Source organism: Hydractinia symbiolongicarpus, chromosome 14 (genome assembly GCF_029227915.1).
Source record: "Hydractinia symbiolongicarpus strain clone_291-10 chromosome 14, HSymV2.1, whole genome shotgun sequence".
Taxonomy (NCBI): domain Eukaryota; kingdom Metazoa; phylum Cnidaria; class Hydrozoa; order Anthoathecata; family Hydractiniidae; genus Hydractinia; species Hydractinia symbiolongicarpus.
This window is the reverse complement of record NC_079888.1, coordinates 9,996,410-10,014,675: the sequence shown is the minus strand read 5'-3', so window position 1 is coordinate 10,014,675 and position 18,266 is coordinate 9,996,410. Positions and strand designations below refer to the sequence as shown.

General features: G+C 31.2%; 2 protein-coding genes across 2 annotated transcripts in view; one reads left to right on the top strand and one right to left on the bottom strand.

The window, feature by feature from the left end:
• The window catches only part of LOC130625009 (major facilitator superfamily domain-containing protein 4A-like), a 35,467-nt gene extending 18,637 nt beyond the window's left edge, over positions 1-16,830 (top strand). Inside the window, exons 2-11 of the mRNA XM_057440089.1 lie at positions 9,846-10,023; positions 11,258-11,512; positions 11,783-11,888; positions 12,190-12,329; positions 12,960-13,052; positions 13,827-13,907; positions 14,329-14,476; positions 15,253-15,323; positions 15,720-15,837; positions 16,464-16,830. Of these exons, the coding sequence (XP_057296072.1) occupies positions 9,846-10,023; positions 11,258-11,512; positions 11,783-11,888; positions 12,190-12,329; positions 12,960-13,052; positions 13,827-13,907; positions 14,329-14,476; positions 15,253-15,323; positions 15,720-15,837; positions 16,464-16,774 (1,501 nt within the window). The 3' untranslated portion in view covers positions 16,775-16,830. The remainder of the gene's footprint in view (positions 1-9,845; positions 10,024-11,257; positions 11,513-11,782; positions 11,889-12,189; positions 12,330-12,959; positions 13,053-13,826; positions 13,908-14,328; positions 14,477-15,252; positions 15,324-15,719; positions 15,838-16,463) is intronic.
• LOC130625012 (uncharacterized) lies at positions 4,318-6,080 on the bottom strand. Its single transcript, XM_057440092.1, has 2 exons — positions 5,837-6,080; positions 4,318-5,650 (listed from the first exon to the last, which is right to left on the bottom strand). Exons 1-2 carry the CDS (start codon positions 5,930-5,932, stop codon positions 5,339-5,341), a joined length of 408 nt encoding a protein of 135 aa, XP_057296075.1. The 5' UTR covers positions 5,933-6,080; the 3' UTR covers positions 4,318-5,338.
• Positions 16,831-18,266: the final 1,436 nt, after the last annotated feature.

Below are 18,266 nucleotides of genomic sequence, written 5' to 3'. Positions count from 1 at the left end.
TAGCTTGGTTTGCTTTAGTAAAAAAGTAAATGTAGGCCTTAGGAACGGAGTTGAGCCCTTTAAATATTTTTGTATTGATGTAAGCAAGCTAACCGTACGATCCATTAGACTTCCCATACCTGGTTGCACAAATTTAGGTTGACATTATCTATATAATAATGGATGTGTTATTTTTTCTAAAGAAACAGCCGCGGTAACATGTCACTTTTGCTAAACTTTTATTTTTATTTTGTCTTTTGTGTGATTTTTCAAACTATTTAAAATTTTTCTTTTAAAAAAAGTCACGGTTAATTTATTTTATTGTTCTTATAAAAACCTTTATGTGATGACTTAATTACACAAAAGTCATGGGTAATTAATTTTTGTTATTCCCTTTAGCACGTGTCTATTGTCTACTGTTATATGAAAAACATATTGGTTTTATTATCCCCCCTTGAATGGAATTAACAACAAAACGTTTTGACGAAAAAAACAATGAAATTTATGGTTAATTTCGCTCACTATTTCGCTGTTATTTTATTCGGTATCTATAGTGGATTTTTCCACGGGACTAAATACTAGTCTATATAATAATACGCCAGTTCCGTGTGTCTGTAACAGGCAAAGTGGATGTGTTTTATTTCTAACGAAACAGCCGCGGCAACATGTTCCTTTTTGCTAAACTTTTATTTTTATTCTATCTTTTGTGTGCCTTTTTCAAATTGATATAAAATTTTTGTTTTAAAAAAGTCACGGCTAATTTATTTTATTGTTCTCATAAAAACCTTAGTGTAATGATGTAAACTTTATTACACAAAAGTCACGGGTAATTAATTTTTATTATTCCCTTAAGCACGTGTCCATTGTTATATAAAAAACATATGGGTTTTATTTATTCCCGCTTGAATGAAATTAACAACAAAACGTTTTGACGAAAAGAACAATGAATTTCATGGTTAATTTCGCTCACTATTTCGCTGTTTTTTTATTTGGTGTATATAGCGGATTTTTCCACGGGACTAAATACTAGTATATTATATTTCCCAATGTATAATGAAATTTTCTCGCATTTGTCTTTGAATATGTCTAGTACAAAAAAATTGTAATGTAATTTCTCTCGGCCTAAGGTGATGTTTCTTTGGAGGTGAATTTTAGGCAAAACATACCTTTCTATACAATAGTCATAGACGAAGCAAATAGCAATCATGGGCGAAAATCTCCATGCCTAAAGTAGGTAAAACAAGTGAACCCATAGATCTTTTTATAGACCATATTTTATACTAAATACTGAAATTAAAAATATATCAAATTTTAATTTTGTTGGAAAAGTATTACATCAACAATAGCTACCTATCAAACTACTTTGTAATTACACGCCCAACCAGCATATCTAGTTCAGTATCGGTAAACATTTATAACCGTGTAATTGTTGCTTCTCTGTGTCCATGTTGGTAACAGTACTGGTGCTATGTTGTATCTTGTATATAGCAATCAGCTACCGCTTAGTTAGTTATAATTTAGTTGCACGTTGTAGATTTTAAGGACTAAGATATATTCTGTTTCTAATTGTGATATCAGTGTGAATTGCATTGAAATCATCTTAAAACACAACAAGATGTAGTTTTAGAACATGGTTAATTAATTAAGTACCACTGTTGCAGGAACTTCGCAAGTTAAAGGAAATCATGCTTTCTATACCACAAAACTATATGCTTCGTAACTTTACTATTTTGCAATAAATGTTATTGACTACCCTACACTGCCCTACAAAGCTCTTGGGAAATTGTCGCTTGTTTGTAACAGGAACTGTTAACCACATTTATATTTTTGTTTATTTTGTTATTTTAGCCGGACCAACTGCAGTTAAAAAAATTCTGCTGTACTTAACAGCAACACATCGAGTTACAGGCAAATAGCCATTTCTCAGAAGCTTTATAAGTTGAAAAAATAAACAAATAGAAAAACCAGACATGTAAGTTCATCAAAGATTTTCAGACATGCTTTTTGCCACAACTTACTGTGTACCATTTTAGTTTCTCTCCTTTGGTGAATCAGAGAAGAGACCAGTAATAGCTAGATCAATCTAAATCTATATATATATACGTAACTGTGATTTCCTTCCTTGCCGCTATTATAAATGTGAATTATAATGCTCACCCTTTTAAACAAGAAACAGAACTTCTAATACATTTGGCTTAATATTGGTAGCAACAGGTTTGTAGCAATTTGTAACAAGTGTAAGGGTTCTACAGCGGGGTAGAAATATTTCAGTTTGTTAGTATACTTCGCATAGCAAACTTGCTTCACACTTTCGCTCCGCTCGGAGAGCTCAATTGCTTCGCAAAAGTATTGCATTTAATTGTGTTTTTGAGAAGGAGGAAAAAGAGTATTTCCAATTAAAAATTCTTTTGGGGGAAATATTTTTAAAAAAGGGATTTAAAGAGAATCAAGAGCACAAATATATGTGCCTTGTCTTAGAATATATGGAAGTCAGTGCAAAGTTTCAGTTATGGAAAAAATTGCCGGAAGCCTAATATTTTTTAATAAAAAAAATTTAAAATTATAAAAAAAATTCAAATGGTTAAGGTGTGCATTTCTGTTCACTTTAATTTTAAAATTGTGTAAAAAAGCATGAATATTATTGCCACATTAAATAAGATAAAACGTCAGATTAAGCATAAATGTTATTTGATGTCATTTTTGTTAGAGAATATTTTTTATTACATTTGTCATAAAAAATCTCTTATAATAATACCGAAAATTCATGTCTTTAACAGGAAATTAGATGTTTTCATTTTCCGTTAAAGGTAGAAGTATGTCATTTTTGTCGAAAAAAGAATTTTGACTGTTTACGTTTTGAATTGGCTAGGGCAAATCACGTGACAATTTTATTGTATGCCTACTTAAACTTGCTGTGTCGATTTTAAAACCACAGGGAGTGCAATTGCTGAGAGTTGTGCGGCACAAGCCACGGGAAGTTAATCATTGTTATTTATTTGCACCCTTTTTAATGATTTTAAACATCCCCTATAAATATGTTCTGTATTATTTTACGCATCCTCATAAAAAAGTTCTCTATTATTGTACGGGTAGAGTCACGGTCCATTAATATTGTTGTTATTTTTGTACATTTATTATAAAAGTTTTAATTTTGTAATGTTGGAGTCTTTTTAATGAATTTGACAGCAAATCGTTTTGTGGTAAAAAGCACTAACTAGTCTCCTATAAAAATACGTTGTCTGTCTGTCCATAAAGGCAAAGTAAACAACATCCTATGAATGCTATATCCTGTATTTTATAAAACTTTTGTTGACATTTTTAATTGGTGCAAAAACATGTGTTAAAATAAAGCATTTTATTAGCTAGGAATTTAGGTTATTGTGTTCTAATTAAATTTATCGTGATGGCTTGTAAAATCGCAGGGAAAGAAATTGTGTTAAATTATACATAGCAAAGTTGCGGGCAATTAACATTGTTACTGCTGTTGTCTATTTCGTTTAAAAACGTTTAAATAACAAGTCTTTTATAATAATACGGAAATTGCGTGTGTATGTGTCTGTCTGTGACAGACAAAATTTATTTTTTCTTCTATTTTTTACAATGTTTTTTAAATGAGCTGAATGAAAAACATCCCTCAACTACATTTTATATTTTTTAAATCTTTTGTTTACATTAACCCTGATAAAATAAAGCGATTTAATTAGCTGAGAATTGTATTGTATGTTAACTTACATTTACCCTGACGAGTAACCACAAGGAATTTAATTGCTTTCTTATAAACATTGGTAAGTTGTTATCTACTTTTAAAACTAAATATGAATACTGCTGCAGTTTCAATAATCATTATTTTTATTTCCAAGGCATACTTTCAGGCGAAATATTCCAAACGCAAACATCATTCCGCGAAATTAATGTTATAAGCTTATCATCGCCACGAAATACATATAGAACACGAAGCTTTCTTAAGGCGAAAGTCCTCTTCAACTTTTAGCATGTCGGTTCACGGTCATAAAAAGTACTCAATATTGTACAATATTTAGAAGCGCGTTTTGCACGTTTTGTTCATTTTAAAATTTAATATCATTTTCAATTATTTACTAGAAAAAAGCTATTTATAAAGTTTTGATTTGTAAAGACCAGATCGAACTTCATCTTCTTTCTCTGATTTGACAGTGTACATTTCAACACAATTTTTTTTTTAATCTTAGCAAGATAATATTTTTCGTGCTAATGATAAACTAGTTATCGCAGTAAAATATCATGTAATATAGCATATACAATACCGTACTTTGTATCTCGCGATAACTAGCATATAATGCAAAATAAAAAAACATTACAAACATTTTGTTTTTATGTATTTTCAAAAAAAAAAAACACAAAAAACACTCTTTTTAAAATTAGAAATATACGAAGCTTTTCGTAACAGTGTTACATGATCAAGTAAAGAATATTTCTAAGCTAAAAACTTATATACACGTATCTACAGTGAAATAATTAGTTTAAATGAAAAACAATCCAAAGGACGATAAAAATACGTCTCATAAGAAATTCGCAAACAAAAGGAAATGAAAAACCTGGAGAAATTGCAATAATGGACTCATAAAAACCGAATGTGAATCGTAAACGATCGGGAATGCTAAAAACGGTTAACAACAGGTAAAAAGAAAACTAAGTAATACCATTTCTAAAAAGTAATAAACTTTTAACGTCCAGTTGGTCATTAATTAACGGCTTTTGAGTAGAAATATAAAATGCCTTAAAAATTTTTCTTTTTCTTGTGTCCGTACTTGCTTTAGTAAATATAGACCAGGTGAACTCATGATCTGGATTCTGGACGAGATGTTTAGATAGCTCTTATTTCTCCTTCTGAGACGTATTTTTATCGTCGTTTGAGACTGTTTTTGGTTAAACTAATTATTTTACTGTAGATACGTGTGTATAAGTTTTTAGCTTAGAAATATTTTTACTTAATAATGTCACACTGTTGCGAAAAGCTTCGTATATTTTTAAAGAGTGTTTTTTTTAAATACATTAGAATTTAAGCTGATTTTATAATAACTTTGTTTTTATTCGTTAAAATTCAAAATTTTCTTTATTAAAATGTGGAACACCTCCACAGAGGGGAGGGTCCGGCGACACACTATAACGTACACTTCAAACACGAATTGGAAAAACATCTTCCGTTCCAAAAAAGATTAAGATATATTATGGGAATTTTTTTCAGAATTCTAGCAAAATGATAAAAACAAACCATCTTTCCATCTTTCCCCGCTGTATTACTTATATTTAGAGAAAATACTTGCTAATATATTCATTCATATGTTTCCGTTTTCTTTATATCGTCTATAATTGTTAAAGATTATTGCTGACACTGCCTTTGACATGCTCGTAACACCCCAATGAAAAAGCGGTATTTGTTGCAAACGTTAAGACAGGCTAGAAATTCTTGATTTCCTGATGGATAATCTATAATATTTTTTTTCGACGCAAACATGCACAAACTAGGATCTGTCTGGCATATTGAATCTTCACCTTGCCGTTTGAGGAATTTCGGTAAACACATTGATGGATTTTGCCAACATCTTGGTACGGTGCGTTTTTTAACGTCACGTCGATATATGCAAAATTTCATGCCAAATTTACAGAGCGGGTTTGATTCTCTCTTTAAAATCTATAAACAGAAAGCATATTACTGATATCGAGCATCGCACCTTGATATACTTACACTGGAAAATACTACAAACAACATTTTCAGAAAAACTTTCTGAATCACGTATTACAGTAAGTAGCAGGAATCTAAGGCAAGTTCAAACAGATAAAGAACTGGAAAGTTTAAATATAAAGGCTACAAGTTTACCTCTTCTGACATCATTTTATCGTCCGTGACGTCATAACAAAGTACAAATTCTATAGTAAGAAAGCAAGCAAGAGCGATATACGGTGCGCTTCTCATAATGTTTTCTGCAGTGTGTGTATGCTGCGATAGTTTTTATGTGATGTTGAAGTGCTATTTACCATATATCTTATACGTTTTTCTTTCCCCATCCTTTATATATTTTTCATTTTCTTTTGTTCTATATCTTTAAACCAATTATTTTCTTTATTTAAATTATTTCTTGTCTTTTTGATATATTTCCTTAGAAAACGGTGTTTGATATTGCTTCACCGACTCTGCGTGAAATTTTCTCCTTTCTTCAATCCATTTTTGAAAAAAACACAAAATAAATGTGGGTGTAGGGTATTTAAATATTTAAATTATAATTTTGTTAATTCCATAACGTTTTTAAAAATCACAAATTTTATTCCTTTTAAAAATATTTGACGCAATGTTGTTTTTATTTCGAATTTCTTCTTCGGTATTTTTTGTCTCTTTTTCTTCTTTAAGAATATTTTGTATCTAGCTATTTAAAAAATAAACCATACAATGAGAAAGGAAAACTTCAACCAGATTTTCCATTATTTATCTAAACCGATTATAAGAGATATACAAAAGTTTTTCAAAATATATATTTTCTTAGCATAACTTTTGCAGCAGACCAAATAAGTTTTTTGTCATTTTGGGAATAAAGAAAAAAAAGAAAGGTGGCATTCCTAAGTTGGCAGCTGTTCAAAATTAAAAACGGATGGAGGAAATGATTTGTTATTTTTGTATTGAGCAAAACTGCGAACACAAATGAAAATAAATTCAAAGCTGAAAAAAATTGATAATCCCAGTATCACTTTTTATGTAACAAATTTACCATCTAGGACCGGTCATAGTTCTATAATTTTGATTTGCAAGTTTAAGGTTTAGGAAAACATGCTAAATTTACCAGGTACCATTTTGCGGAAAAATCAAGTCAAAATGTACATAATTCTATTTTTTTTTGGCAAATTTTGATGAGCTGGATTTTTTACGCCAGGTGACAGAAAAACATGTACAAAATGAATTTAAGGACTAAAATTTTAGAAATGATTCGCATATATTAGCTTTTGGGAGTTTCTAATTCTAAAAAATTTCCCCCACTTATCGTGTGTATAGCAGACAGGTGCTTTTTTAATATGTAGACTTATATATAAATGATTAGCGCATTTATTATTTTAGTAGCCCAATTTAACATATCACACATTCGACGACGACAAAATAATTGATTTGATAGTGCTGCTAGAAATTTGTTTTCTTAAATATAACTGGAATCGTTTAATGTTTTAGCGGCTTAAAAAATGCTGCCTTTACAGTCATGTCAACCCGCAAAAATCACATAAATTTAAAGACAACATTAAAAAAGCGGAAACTGGAAGATCAACAATAAGTTATACAAACGTCAACTAATTACTATCACACCGAAACTATCAATCGATCCCACCCTCTCTTTAAAACGCGTAAAAGTGTGTAATATCGTAATTTCTGTTAACTTTCGCCGTATGTGAAGGCCACACAAAATTGAACAAAGTCCAGCCACAAAATTTGTAATCGTATTATACCCGGGTGAGAGGGGCAGTATGTAAATGAAAATGTTTTACACTTTACGAGGGTTATTTTGCATGTTTTGGGGACGAGTTTCTAACTCTAACGGACGAATTTCGTGAATTTTGAATAGTACTGAAAATAATCTAAGAGTAAATATATATAAATAAATAATCATCATTATTACATGTATATTTGTCATTAGGTGGTCACGAATTGGTTGCTAAGGACATCTATGGATTCTAGCGATAGAATACAGACGAGATTTGACGGAAATAATAATCCAGCGGAATGACATCATTTATAATCAAGATGATATCGTCATATTTTCTTTCCTTAACTTGAACAGCTTTATTCTACATATAGACCACGTTTAATGACATAAGCATCAATATTTCTAGTAAAAAAGAAGTGAGCGTGAAATCAAAATACGCAAGTTCCTCTCGTTTACAGCGTATCCATCATCTAAAATAAAAATAAAACGCTAAACATAGCACACTATTTCACGTAAACGATTAAAAGATAACAAAACAGCAAGCTGTAGTGATTTGACTAGTCTAATGACTCTATTATTTAAGTGGTAGAGGTTAAACCCTCTAAAGATCTCTATGGAAAACAAGATCCTCCTTTTGCAAGGATGGTCTGTACAACTAATACACCATTCACGCCTACATTTAAAAGATGTTTCAACGTGGTTTTATAAAATCAGGCTTTATATATACCCGTTCAAACAACAATAAAACCTGTTTTAATGAAGCTAGTTTTAATAACCCTAGTTTTAATAAAACAACCTCGCGGTCACCTTTTATCGGAAACCATATTTAAAGATTAACAAAAATGGCAAATCGTTGGCGTGCTCGTGCAGCATGAGAAAGTTGTTTACAACATTAGAAGATAAATGGAGCAAAATATAAAAAATTAAACGAAGGTAAACTTATATTCGAATAAGTTTTTATTCAGAAGAAAACCTTTTGGTGTATTTTACACTGGCCGCACTATTATAGTGGTTATACACATCAGGAGCAGTAGCTAGCTACACTTTCATATTGAAAAAGGATTCCAATATGCAAAGTAAACATGAGGCTGTATATCTAAAGACACTTTGTTATTAAGATAAAGGCAAGGTTTCAAAAGTGAATAGATGATTGTTATTGTGGTCTGCAAAATTTCAGTTAAATAAATTTTTAAGAAATATTATGGTGTAGCTAACCTAGCTATCAGATAGATTCTTTATAAACTTTATTCATGGTTCTGGTCAGAAAATATTTTTTACTCCATTCAAAGAGAGTTCAAGTCAGAATATTGAGCATACTTAATTTTATTCTTGATCGTGGCAAATGTGTTTTGAACTTTGGGTGTGAATGGTACATGTAAAAAGCGAGTTTTAATGAAAATCAATTTAAGTACAACCAGTTTAGTTTAAACCAGTTTTATTAGGTGTGAATGGGGTATAAGGTAATTGAAAAACTTCCCCACGACTGTGAGGATTCGCTAGCGACAAAATAACGTATTAGTTATTTATCTATTGCCGCGTACAGTAGATTAGGGTCCGAAGTGATCAAATCAAAATCATTTCCTTGAGGATGTGTAAGGACGATTAAGTCAGGTACCAAATCATACAGTCCTAGTCCTTACCAGTGCCCCTAGTCTTTCATACCACTGAAGCAAGAGTGGAATGGTGTTATTGACGGTGTGAGTATTAATATGGCTGCAAATTGGTGCAAAAAGACAAGCTTTAGAACAATGACATATACGTAGCTAGCTAACTTTCTGTACAGACGCACCTCTAGGCTCTTTCAACAAAATAAGGACGGAATCCTATGTCCGTTCACCACTGATACTTACACCAAAAACAGCTTTACTTCAGCAAGACTTAGTAACAACTTTAGTAGAGTTTGTACCCGACATAGTCTAGTAATGACGAAAAAACATTAATATGGTTGGGAAACATGGCTTACCGACACACAGAAACCATCCTGATCGTGTTTGTAAATATAACGTCTTATTAAATAGCTCAAGATTATCTGATCTTAACATAGGTTGATCTGTTTTTTGCACATATAGCCTAGCTCGATACCTGAAAACAACGCTGATCGAGTTTCGGAGAAGTAAACCTACACAATTACGTGGAGCGAAGTAGCAGCAGGTGTAATTTCAGTATTCTGCGTAATACCTGGCAAAACATTTTATTAAACTGCCTGACGGTGTTGAACTTCTTTATACCCGCTTATGTTTCGCCCTTAAAAACATTCTTCAGTAAGTTAACAAGAGTCACTAAACGTTCATATACTCTATTTTTTTCACAAGGAATTCACTTGCAGCAGCATGATTGTCGTACAAAATCTATTCCTAGACTGTTCCAAAAAGTTAAGAGATAACCCTTTAACTGTAGTTCATAAAAAATTCAACTGCTTTTTAGCGTGGATAAAAACTTGGCAATCACAATATGCCTTCTTTCAAATGCAGCATGCATAACAATATTACCAATTCTCCACCGCTTTGTTGGTATGATTCTTTTTGTCTTGTTCTATGGTGTCTTTCTTGGAATACCAGACACTTTATCCAACGTGATGCTGGTGAATGTATTTGGTAAAGAGGTTTGTTCTTTATTTTTAATATGCGGTGTCAAGTGTTTGGGATAAACTGAAAGTTGCCGCACAAGTGTGCATCGTAAAGAGATTCATTATGAATCCAGCAACGCCATAATTTCAAAATTCTTCCAAAAGCATCTTCGTATCGAGAAAATGTGATTATGTTTCTGCTTAATCGTAATGGCTTAGATGAAGTGTTTTACACCTTAACAAATTGCCACTTAAAAGTTGTCGCATTAGACTGTAAAGGTCTGCAAATTCAAATAAATATAACCACTGTGCTTAAAACTTCTCCTCGTTTTAACAATTCTAATGATGTTGTTGCATCGCTTAACCCGAAGCTCACCTTTTTTAACTATTTTTTATAAAAAAAATTAAGATTATACGGCCATCGAGGCCCTATTAAGATAAAAACTAATCTGCGCGGAATTAGGGTTAAACGAATTATTCCTCTTTAAAACAGTTTTAATATTTTATTTTGCTTTATTTCTAAATTTTTAAGGTTTGCTGAGTTCAGCAACTAAACATTTGGCTAAATATAAGAATGAGGGTGCGCTTTATGCTAACCTGCGTGTTATATCTACCAAGTAACTTATTAAATTAGGCAGTACCTCCCCCCCCACCCCTCCTTGTCTAGGTTAATTTTGCGATGGGGACAAATAATTCTTTCCATACATTAAATTAAAGATCAAAGTAACACTACTAAAACACAGATATTAAAGTCATTTTTTACTAAAAAAATCTATCGAAATATTTAATAGAAAAGAGAACTGTAATTATTTTTTTTATCATCTTCATATCGTAAACATAAATTTGAGAAACCATTGACCAAACTTGAAATGTACGTAGATTTTAGAATTCAAACAAGTCAGAAAATTGCTGTGTTAAAATAACAAAATGGGTGTTTCACAGCGAATGAGAAAGATGTGATGTAACAATATTGATGGTAAAAAACAGACACAATTGATATTAGACTAATGTAACTAATTTTTTCAAAACTAAAGACTTTAAAAATTTAGCCAAATCAAAAAACTTCTCTTTTCATCCAAAACAATAGTTTATTCTTCATTTTGTGATTTTTGTAATAAACACAACATGATTTGCATGATTATTGGTAAAGCATAAACACGGAGGTATAAAATCAGTTTGAGATTAAGCAACATATAAATTGAACCAAAAATAAACAAGTTATACAAAATTTCAGTAAAATATTTCCTTTCTAATTTTTTTGTAACTCTAGGTCGCTCCATATTTGCAAGGTGTTCACTTTTTCTATGGCTTTGGCGCCTTTCTCATTCCATTAATAGCAAGACCTTTTCTGAGAAGAGAATGTTCATACCAGGTTAATACTACTACTTATTTTTCATCACCAATTGCACCCATAAATGTGACGTATGACAATGAAACTGGACTGTGGTCTTCAAAACTAACAGAGCAAAGATTAGATAGCAGTAGTGATGTAATGTATGCATACTGGATGACGTCATTACTCCATGTAAGTACCACGGTTTACAGAAAAACTTCAACTGGCATTTTGAAATAGTTAAGCGTTAAGAAAATAATTTAAAAAGAGGTGGCTAGCCACCGCAATGATGAACTCAACCTGTTAGGTCTTTGGAAACAAACTAGAGGTTATACTCCTCTACAGAAAATGCCTCTAGAAGCATAATTATCCCTTTTTACAAGGAACTAATTAAAAAGAAGGAAGTAAACAAAAAAAACTCAATCAAATTTACTTAATTAATATAAACTTTAACTCCCTTAGGTGCCGGTAATTCTTGGTTTAAGTTGGCTATATTTCAGAAGGCATTTGGATCATCAGAAAGGAATATACCGTGATTCGTTTAAATCGTTGCACAATGATGATGAATGTAAGTTTTATCGTATTATATGTATGAATATAATTGTTATCTTACATTGCTCAAGCCAAATTACACGCGAGCCTACTGCAGGATATTCTCAATAAATTTTGTTAACACAAAAATTAGTTCTGTCAATAATAATAAACATCGAGTTACTAATAAGTTAATGTGCAAAAAACTTGCGCTGTTTTGAAAACAACTCTACCAAATACTTTTTCCAAATAGGGAAAGTATATTGACATTTTAAATGTCTCAATTTCAACAAAAGTGCAACAACAATAAAAAACTGCTTTTTTTTAACTTTTTTTAGTACCAGTGAATTCTCTTGACATAATTCCATTCGACCCTGATGCGACATTTTGGGAAAGGATACAAAAAAACGCCAAGCAGAGATTACTAGCTGTTACCATCCTATGTTCTCTTCTCATGTATGTTTATGAAGGTTTAATGGTAAGTTGTGGTAATATTGGATTATGACGTGTTAATAAGAAAAGAAAGTATAGTTGAAATCTTCGTCCAAAAGAAGGTACATGTTAAAGACTTGAGAAACTAAAAATCAAACAAAGAATCTGTTGGATTTGTTTTCTTGCAAGTTTTGCTTGTTCTAAATAACAGGGAAAATCGTCGTAGAACTGTACCGCTAATGTCATTTCTTTAGATTTATTAAAAGCAAAACAAACAAACAAACAGTAGTTATGCTAAAGTTTTTCATAAATTATTTCATAAAATACATCATAATAAAATGAATAAAAAACAACAAGTCTTTTTATGTTATTTTAGATCTCGGACATAGCAATAACACTAAAAATTTATTTTTTGCGATCTAGTTACTTACATCACCAAGACCACAACATGGTGCTATGCAATAACTTTTTTACAAGAAAGATTCTTAGAAACAAAAGTTTTGCACTATTACCATTTTTTAACAAAGAAGTATTCTTTCGAAGAAGGAAAAAAGAAAAAAAGAACATTTTTGTGTTTTCACCTTTGTATTGTAAAAAGTATGTTTGTTAAGAGAGCTAGCGAGTTAATGAAATGTGTTTACAACATACTGAGAGATAAACAACTTTTTTACTTTAGGCAATGTTTGGCGGTTATGCTTACTCCTTTGCTGTAAAGGGCGTTGCTGGCATGACGTCAGATCAGGGTGCATATTTGACATCAATGTATTGGGTAATACGAATTTTGTTTATTATGATCTTTTTCATTACAATTTTTTATGCGAGCAAACAAAACTTAAAGCAATACTCCAATGATAAAACTTAAAATAACTTTTAATAACTGTTACTCCATATACATTTGCTGAAAATAAACGCATGGTGATTTTACATGCAATAAACATATGTTTATGCATGCGTTTAAGGATACTGTAAGGGTATAGACACATATTCAGTATATTCATTATTTCTCAAAAATTATGTTTTTTCTTCAAAATTATTTATTGAACATAAAAGCAAATTAAATTGTCTATAGGATAAAATAAATATAAAATTAATTTTTTTTTTCAGGTAGCCATAAATTCACATCTTTGTTTTTCATTAAAACGTCCGAAATTCCCTCTATTTTATTTTATTTAAAAATTTGTGAAAAAATGAATTTTTGCTCGCTCTTTTGTGTTTTAACCTGTCTTTTTCTTTAAATAATCAAAATATACATAAAATGTGACAAAGTCATTGCAGCAGGTATCGATGAGAACGTGTGCAAAGTTTTGTTGAGTTTCTCCGTCGTGGAGGGGAGTTTCGGACATTTTAAGTTGTGTATACATCGTATCGTGAAAGACGAACATTTCCTCGTAAAATAGTATTTCGCAACCTGACCTTTACAACAATAGCCTATTCAAACATGTGCAGGTGTTAAGTGAACGCAACATATTTTTGAAAAAAAATTATAATTATACCATTACAGTATCCTTTATATCAAAAATTACATTTTTGTTTTATTTTAAAGGGCTTCTTTGCACTGGGAAGATTTTTATGTATCATTCTGGCCTTTTTAATTACACCAAAGAGCATGTTAATGGCTAATGTTGTAAGTATATACGCATAATTAAGCTAGTAGTAGTTTGGACAAAGGGTTTAAAAAACAACAAAATGTGTTTGACATCAGTCAATTTCTTACAATTTGCACCTTACCGGTTAATAAAAAAATTTCACACTACTAACTTACTATCATCAGAGCAGCGAAACAAAATTTGTAAGAGATGAATCTATAAATCTATAAGGAATTGTTAAAGATATGATTTGAAGCTACAGCTTTCAAAAATTTTATTGACGTCAATTTATTTGAATCACAAGTTCCTTTTTCAGTTTTTTATTTCTTTCATTATATAATTTTCCATGCCATAGTGATGCTGTACCAGTAAGAAACACGTAATGTGATTAACTTCAAAAACAGCAACAACAAGAATTAAGAATTTCATACTTCCATGGATTTTCTATCTTTTCTTTAGGTTGGTTGTTTAATATCAGCTATAGTATTAGTATTTGGCCATGCAAGTATTGAGACAGTTTTTGTTGGCACTTGCATGTTAGGCTTTTGCTTAAGTAGCACTGCTCCGACTATTATTTCGATGGCAGAACAATACGTTGATCTGACTGGTGAGAAGTACCTATTGTTTAAGTCCGTTTGCAGGAAAACTTTATTTATGCCTGAAACATTACTCAGATTACAGCTTATAATCCACTGCAATTATATAACAAACTAGTGACCATGGCTAGCCCAAATTCACGCTGGCGCATGTTGTAGCTTATAAGTTGCTTTTAGATTTTCTTCTTACACAACGACTAAATTTCTTTCTTTATTACTTTGATACTTCATACTTCAAAAATTTTAGAGCTCAATATCGCTGAAAAGGAAGGTAATGGAAACTAAGAGGAAATTTTTTGAGATGACAAAACGTAACTCTCTTAATATTTGACGAAAGGTAGCTCAATATACTTAAAATCAATGTATATTAAGTGAATATGCTGACATTTTACTTAATCTTTAAGACGCGCAATCTGGATTTAGATTTAATGCAAAAACTAGTAATGATGATGTGAAAAAACGGCAAGCTGTAGTGATAATACTTGTCTAACGACAGCTGGTTATGGCTATGTGGAGGTTGTACCCTCTAAAGATTCCGAATTAATCCAAAATCTTCCTTGTGGCAAGGATTTGGTAAAATATAATGACCACTTTGACTAACAAAAAAGTAATACAGTACACAAAAACAAAGAAGAACAAACTTCAAATACAAATACTTGTCCACAGAATATATTAAAATTTCAGGGAAATTACAACTCATCTGCGCTTTAAATAAATGAAACCGTCAAGAAAAAACATTTTTTAACTGCTAGTTGATGCATAATTATATAAGTTGTGTTTTTTTTAGCTCACACAACAAGCACACTGGTCATATCTTCTGCACTTGGAGAACTCACATTGCCTATTATAGTTGGTCAGGTATTAAATTTTGATGTCAAAAAAAGGCGCTGCGTGCATTATTGAGTAGAAATTTGTTATTAAAGAAACAAATACTAAGCCCGAAAGAATCTTCTAATATACCGCAACACAATAGCTACAAGCTTATCGAAACTTAAACGACCAACTTCTAAAATTTTTTAAACACTATATGCGTTTTGACAATGGAGTTAACGTTTTGATTTTTGTAAACTTAGAAGTTTGTCTATTTCAGCCAGAAGGTGTTCCCAGTATTTGCGAAAGTGAAATATTACGAAACCTTCGAAAGAAAAAGCTGTGCATTAATTTTTATAGGCGCAAACAACATTATTAAAAGTGAAAAGGCTAATTACCGCTAATAAATCCAAAGTACAAAATTAATTAATATTATTTGTGTAGGCTTTTGAAAGGCTTGGTCCAAACGTTTTTCCAACAACTGTGGTATTGTTATGTCTTCTTGGTTTTGTTGGTTATTGTTTGCTTTTAACATTTGATAACGATAAAGCATACGAACACGGTAATTCATTTTTGATAATTCTTTATTTGCTACATTACCCTATTTTCCTCTCCTACCGTAAATTAAAAGGACTTGTTACAAGTAAGGGGGGAGGGGTAGCCTTGATGTTTCTTCTGAGAAAATTTTTTAAAAATTTATAAAACCTGAGCAACGTTTTAAATCCTAAAATTTGTGTTTCAAGAAGAACTTTGTCAATGTCCACATTTCGCGAAGTGGTTGAAAGTACCTAAAACCCAATCCTGTGTTTCCCCTGAACTGACGTGTAGACATTATTCGATCGAATAGGAAATTTATTTGGGTAAACTAAGTTCCGCTAATTACTTTATTAATCTTATTTATGAAATTATTTAATCTTGACTTAATTAACATTTCCATTTATTAATTTTTTAAATAAATCTTATCGTTAGCACAAAAAAATATCTATTCTGGGTAACGAGAGAAAAAACAAATGTTTAACATAAATTTTAAAGGTAATTTCAAATGTTATAAAAAAAACTTTTTAAATACATAGTTCTTGTACGTGTAAAAAAACTTTTTTCCCCCTAATTTTGTCTGTTAAATGCAAATGCGTTTTTTTAGGCCACAATCTTCTACCTAAAATTCTTGACCATATTTTAACTTTATAGCCAGCTCCATGTTACGCATTGTTAAAAATTTCCTGTGCTTTGGATGTGAATCAGAGGCACAAAAACGGTATAGAGATTATGCTTTAATTGAACAAAGTTTATCAGAATATCCATCAAGTTGCGACATCTCCGATCCGGATAGTAGTAAGGTAATTCCGAAACCAATCGTGACAGCTCAAAAAATGCAACCTCCTGAAATGGAACTGATCGATGAAGATGACATTATTGGTGATTATGTTTATGAAGGTTCTGAGAATGTGCTACCCGTGGAAACTGACCTGATGTTTGGTAATGGCAAAGCAATTAAATGACTGAGATGAAAATGTAGATTTTGTACTGTTGATAAAGATCACCTAACAGAAACTAATGAGTTGTTCTCTGTGATGTTAACTAAGAAATCAAAGAGCAATGACTTTAACGCAAAAGAAAACAGAGTTGGGATACTTTTACTTTACTTAGTCAATGATATTAACAAGGTTTCCAGACGCGGATTTCAAATTATCCGAGATGCACCCATTTCTAAGGAAATGGTGTAGGCGAAAAACAAAATAATTTCAACACTAACGATTTAAGACGGATGAAGTCCAGATTTTGTAATCCTTTTAGTCTATTTCATTGTTTTATTTTTAATTAATATCTGATTTTTTGAAATCATTTTTAAAATAAAAACGAAAAAAATTAATCTGGAAGTAGGAAAAAACAATGAAAACATATTGCTAATCCTGCTTACATGCTTCTTACTCCAAACTTAAAAGGAAACTTTACCTTTTAAAAAAAATTAACATTTTTACATAACAATGTAAGATTTTTAACGGATTTTTTACCCTATTTTGTTATGCTTCTTCACACAAGCTTAAAGCGCGAGCGTTGGGTGCAATCTGTTCGAATACACCTTTTCCGAATTTCATAAATTATAATAATTATGACGTCATCCTAAAATGGTTTTATGCTCTTCAAATAAAGATATCCAGGTAGAATATTAAATAATCATGTCAAAAATGAAGTTTTTAGGGCAATATAATATTCTGGTTGGATTTTATTTAGATTTTAAGTAAATAATTATTTTGAAAACAAGGCTATTCTTAGAAAGCTCGGCTATATAAAGGGTTTGGCTGTAACTTTCAGCTCGGAATTGAGGCACTTAACGAACAGAAATATTTACGAAATTAGGGTTAATTTGTTCTATCTTTTGCTAAGGAACTTAGGGACAAGAATCATTTTTAGTATAGACCTCTTTAATTGAGTTTGGCATAATTAGGAAATTAGGGGAAGGTCTATAACATTTTGATTTTAGACTGTTGTGTGCTAGTCGCACTTATAAAATGACTACTACAAACCCCCTTTATAACTCCTGATACGCTCTTTCAATAAAAATGCAATAAAATTGGCAAAAATACAGTGCAATATAGTAAAATGAAACAATAAATTTTTGCTATGTCATCCATTTCTGTGACTTCAAACAAATTCAAATCCATATCAATTCTATTTGTTACAGAAAAATAGTTTGTTTCTTGAGATATACATGTTTTACGATGGCTCCAATAAATTGTTATGCCCATTTTAGCGAAAGTTTAAAACTACAGTTTCATTTTGCACAATCTCCATGAACAAGCTAATACTTGATATTGCCTTTGCCTGGTCGTCGATTTAATCTGCTCTTTTCACTTTGCTTGCTCAAACGACAAGTCACGTAAGTATAAACACTTACGTTTCTGATAAAATACTCAGCTTATCTCTTAATGATTCCGCATGATGAAGAAGTAAATGAATTGGGACCCACTGAGTGTATCGATAAGGAGCCTA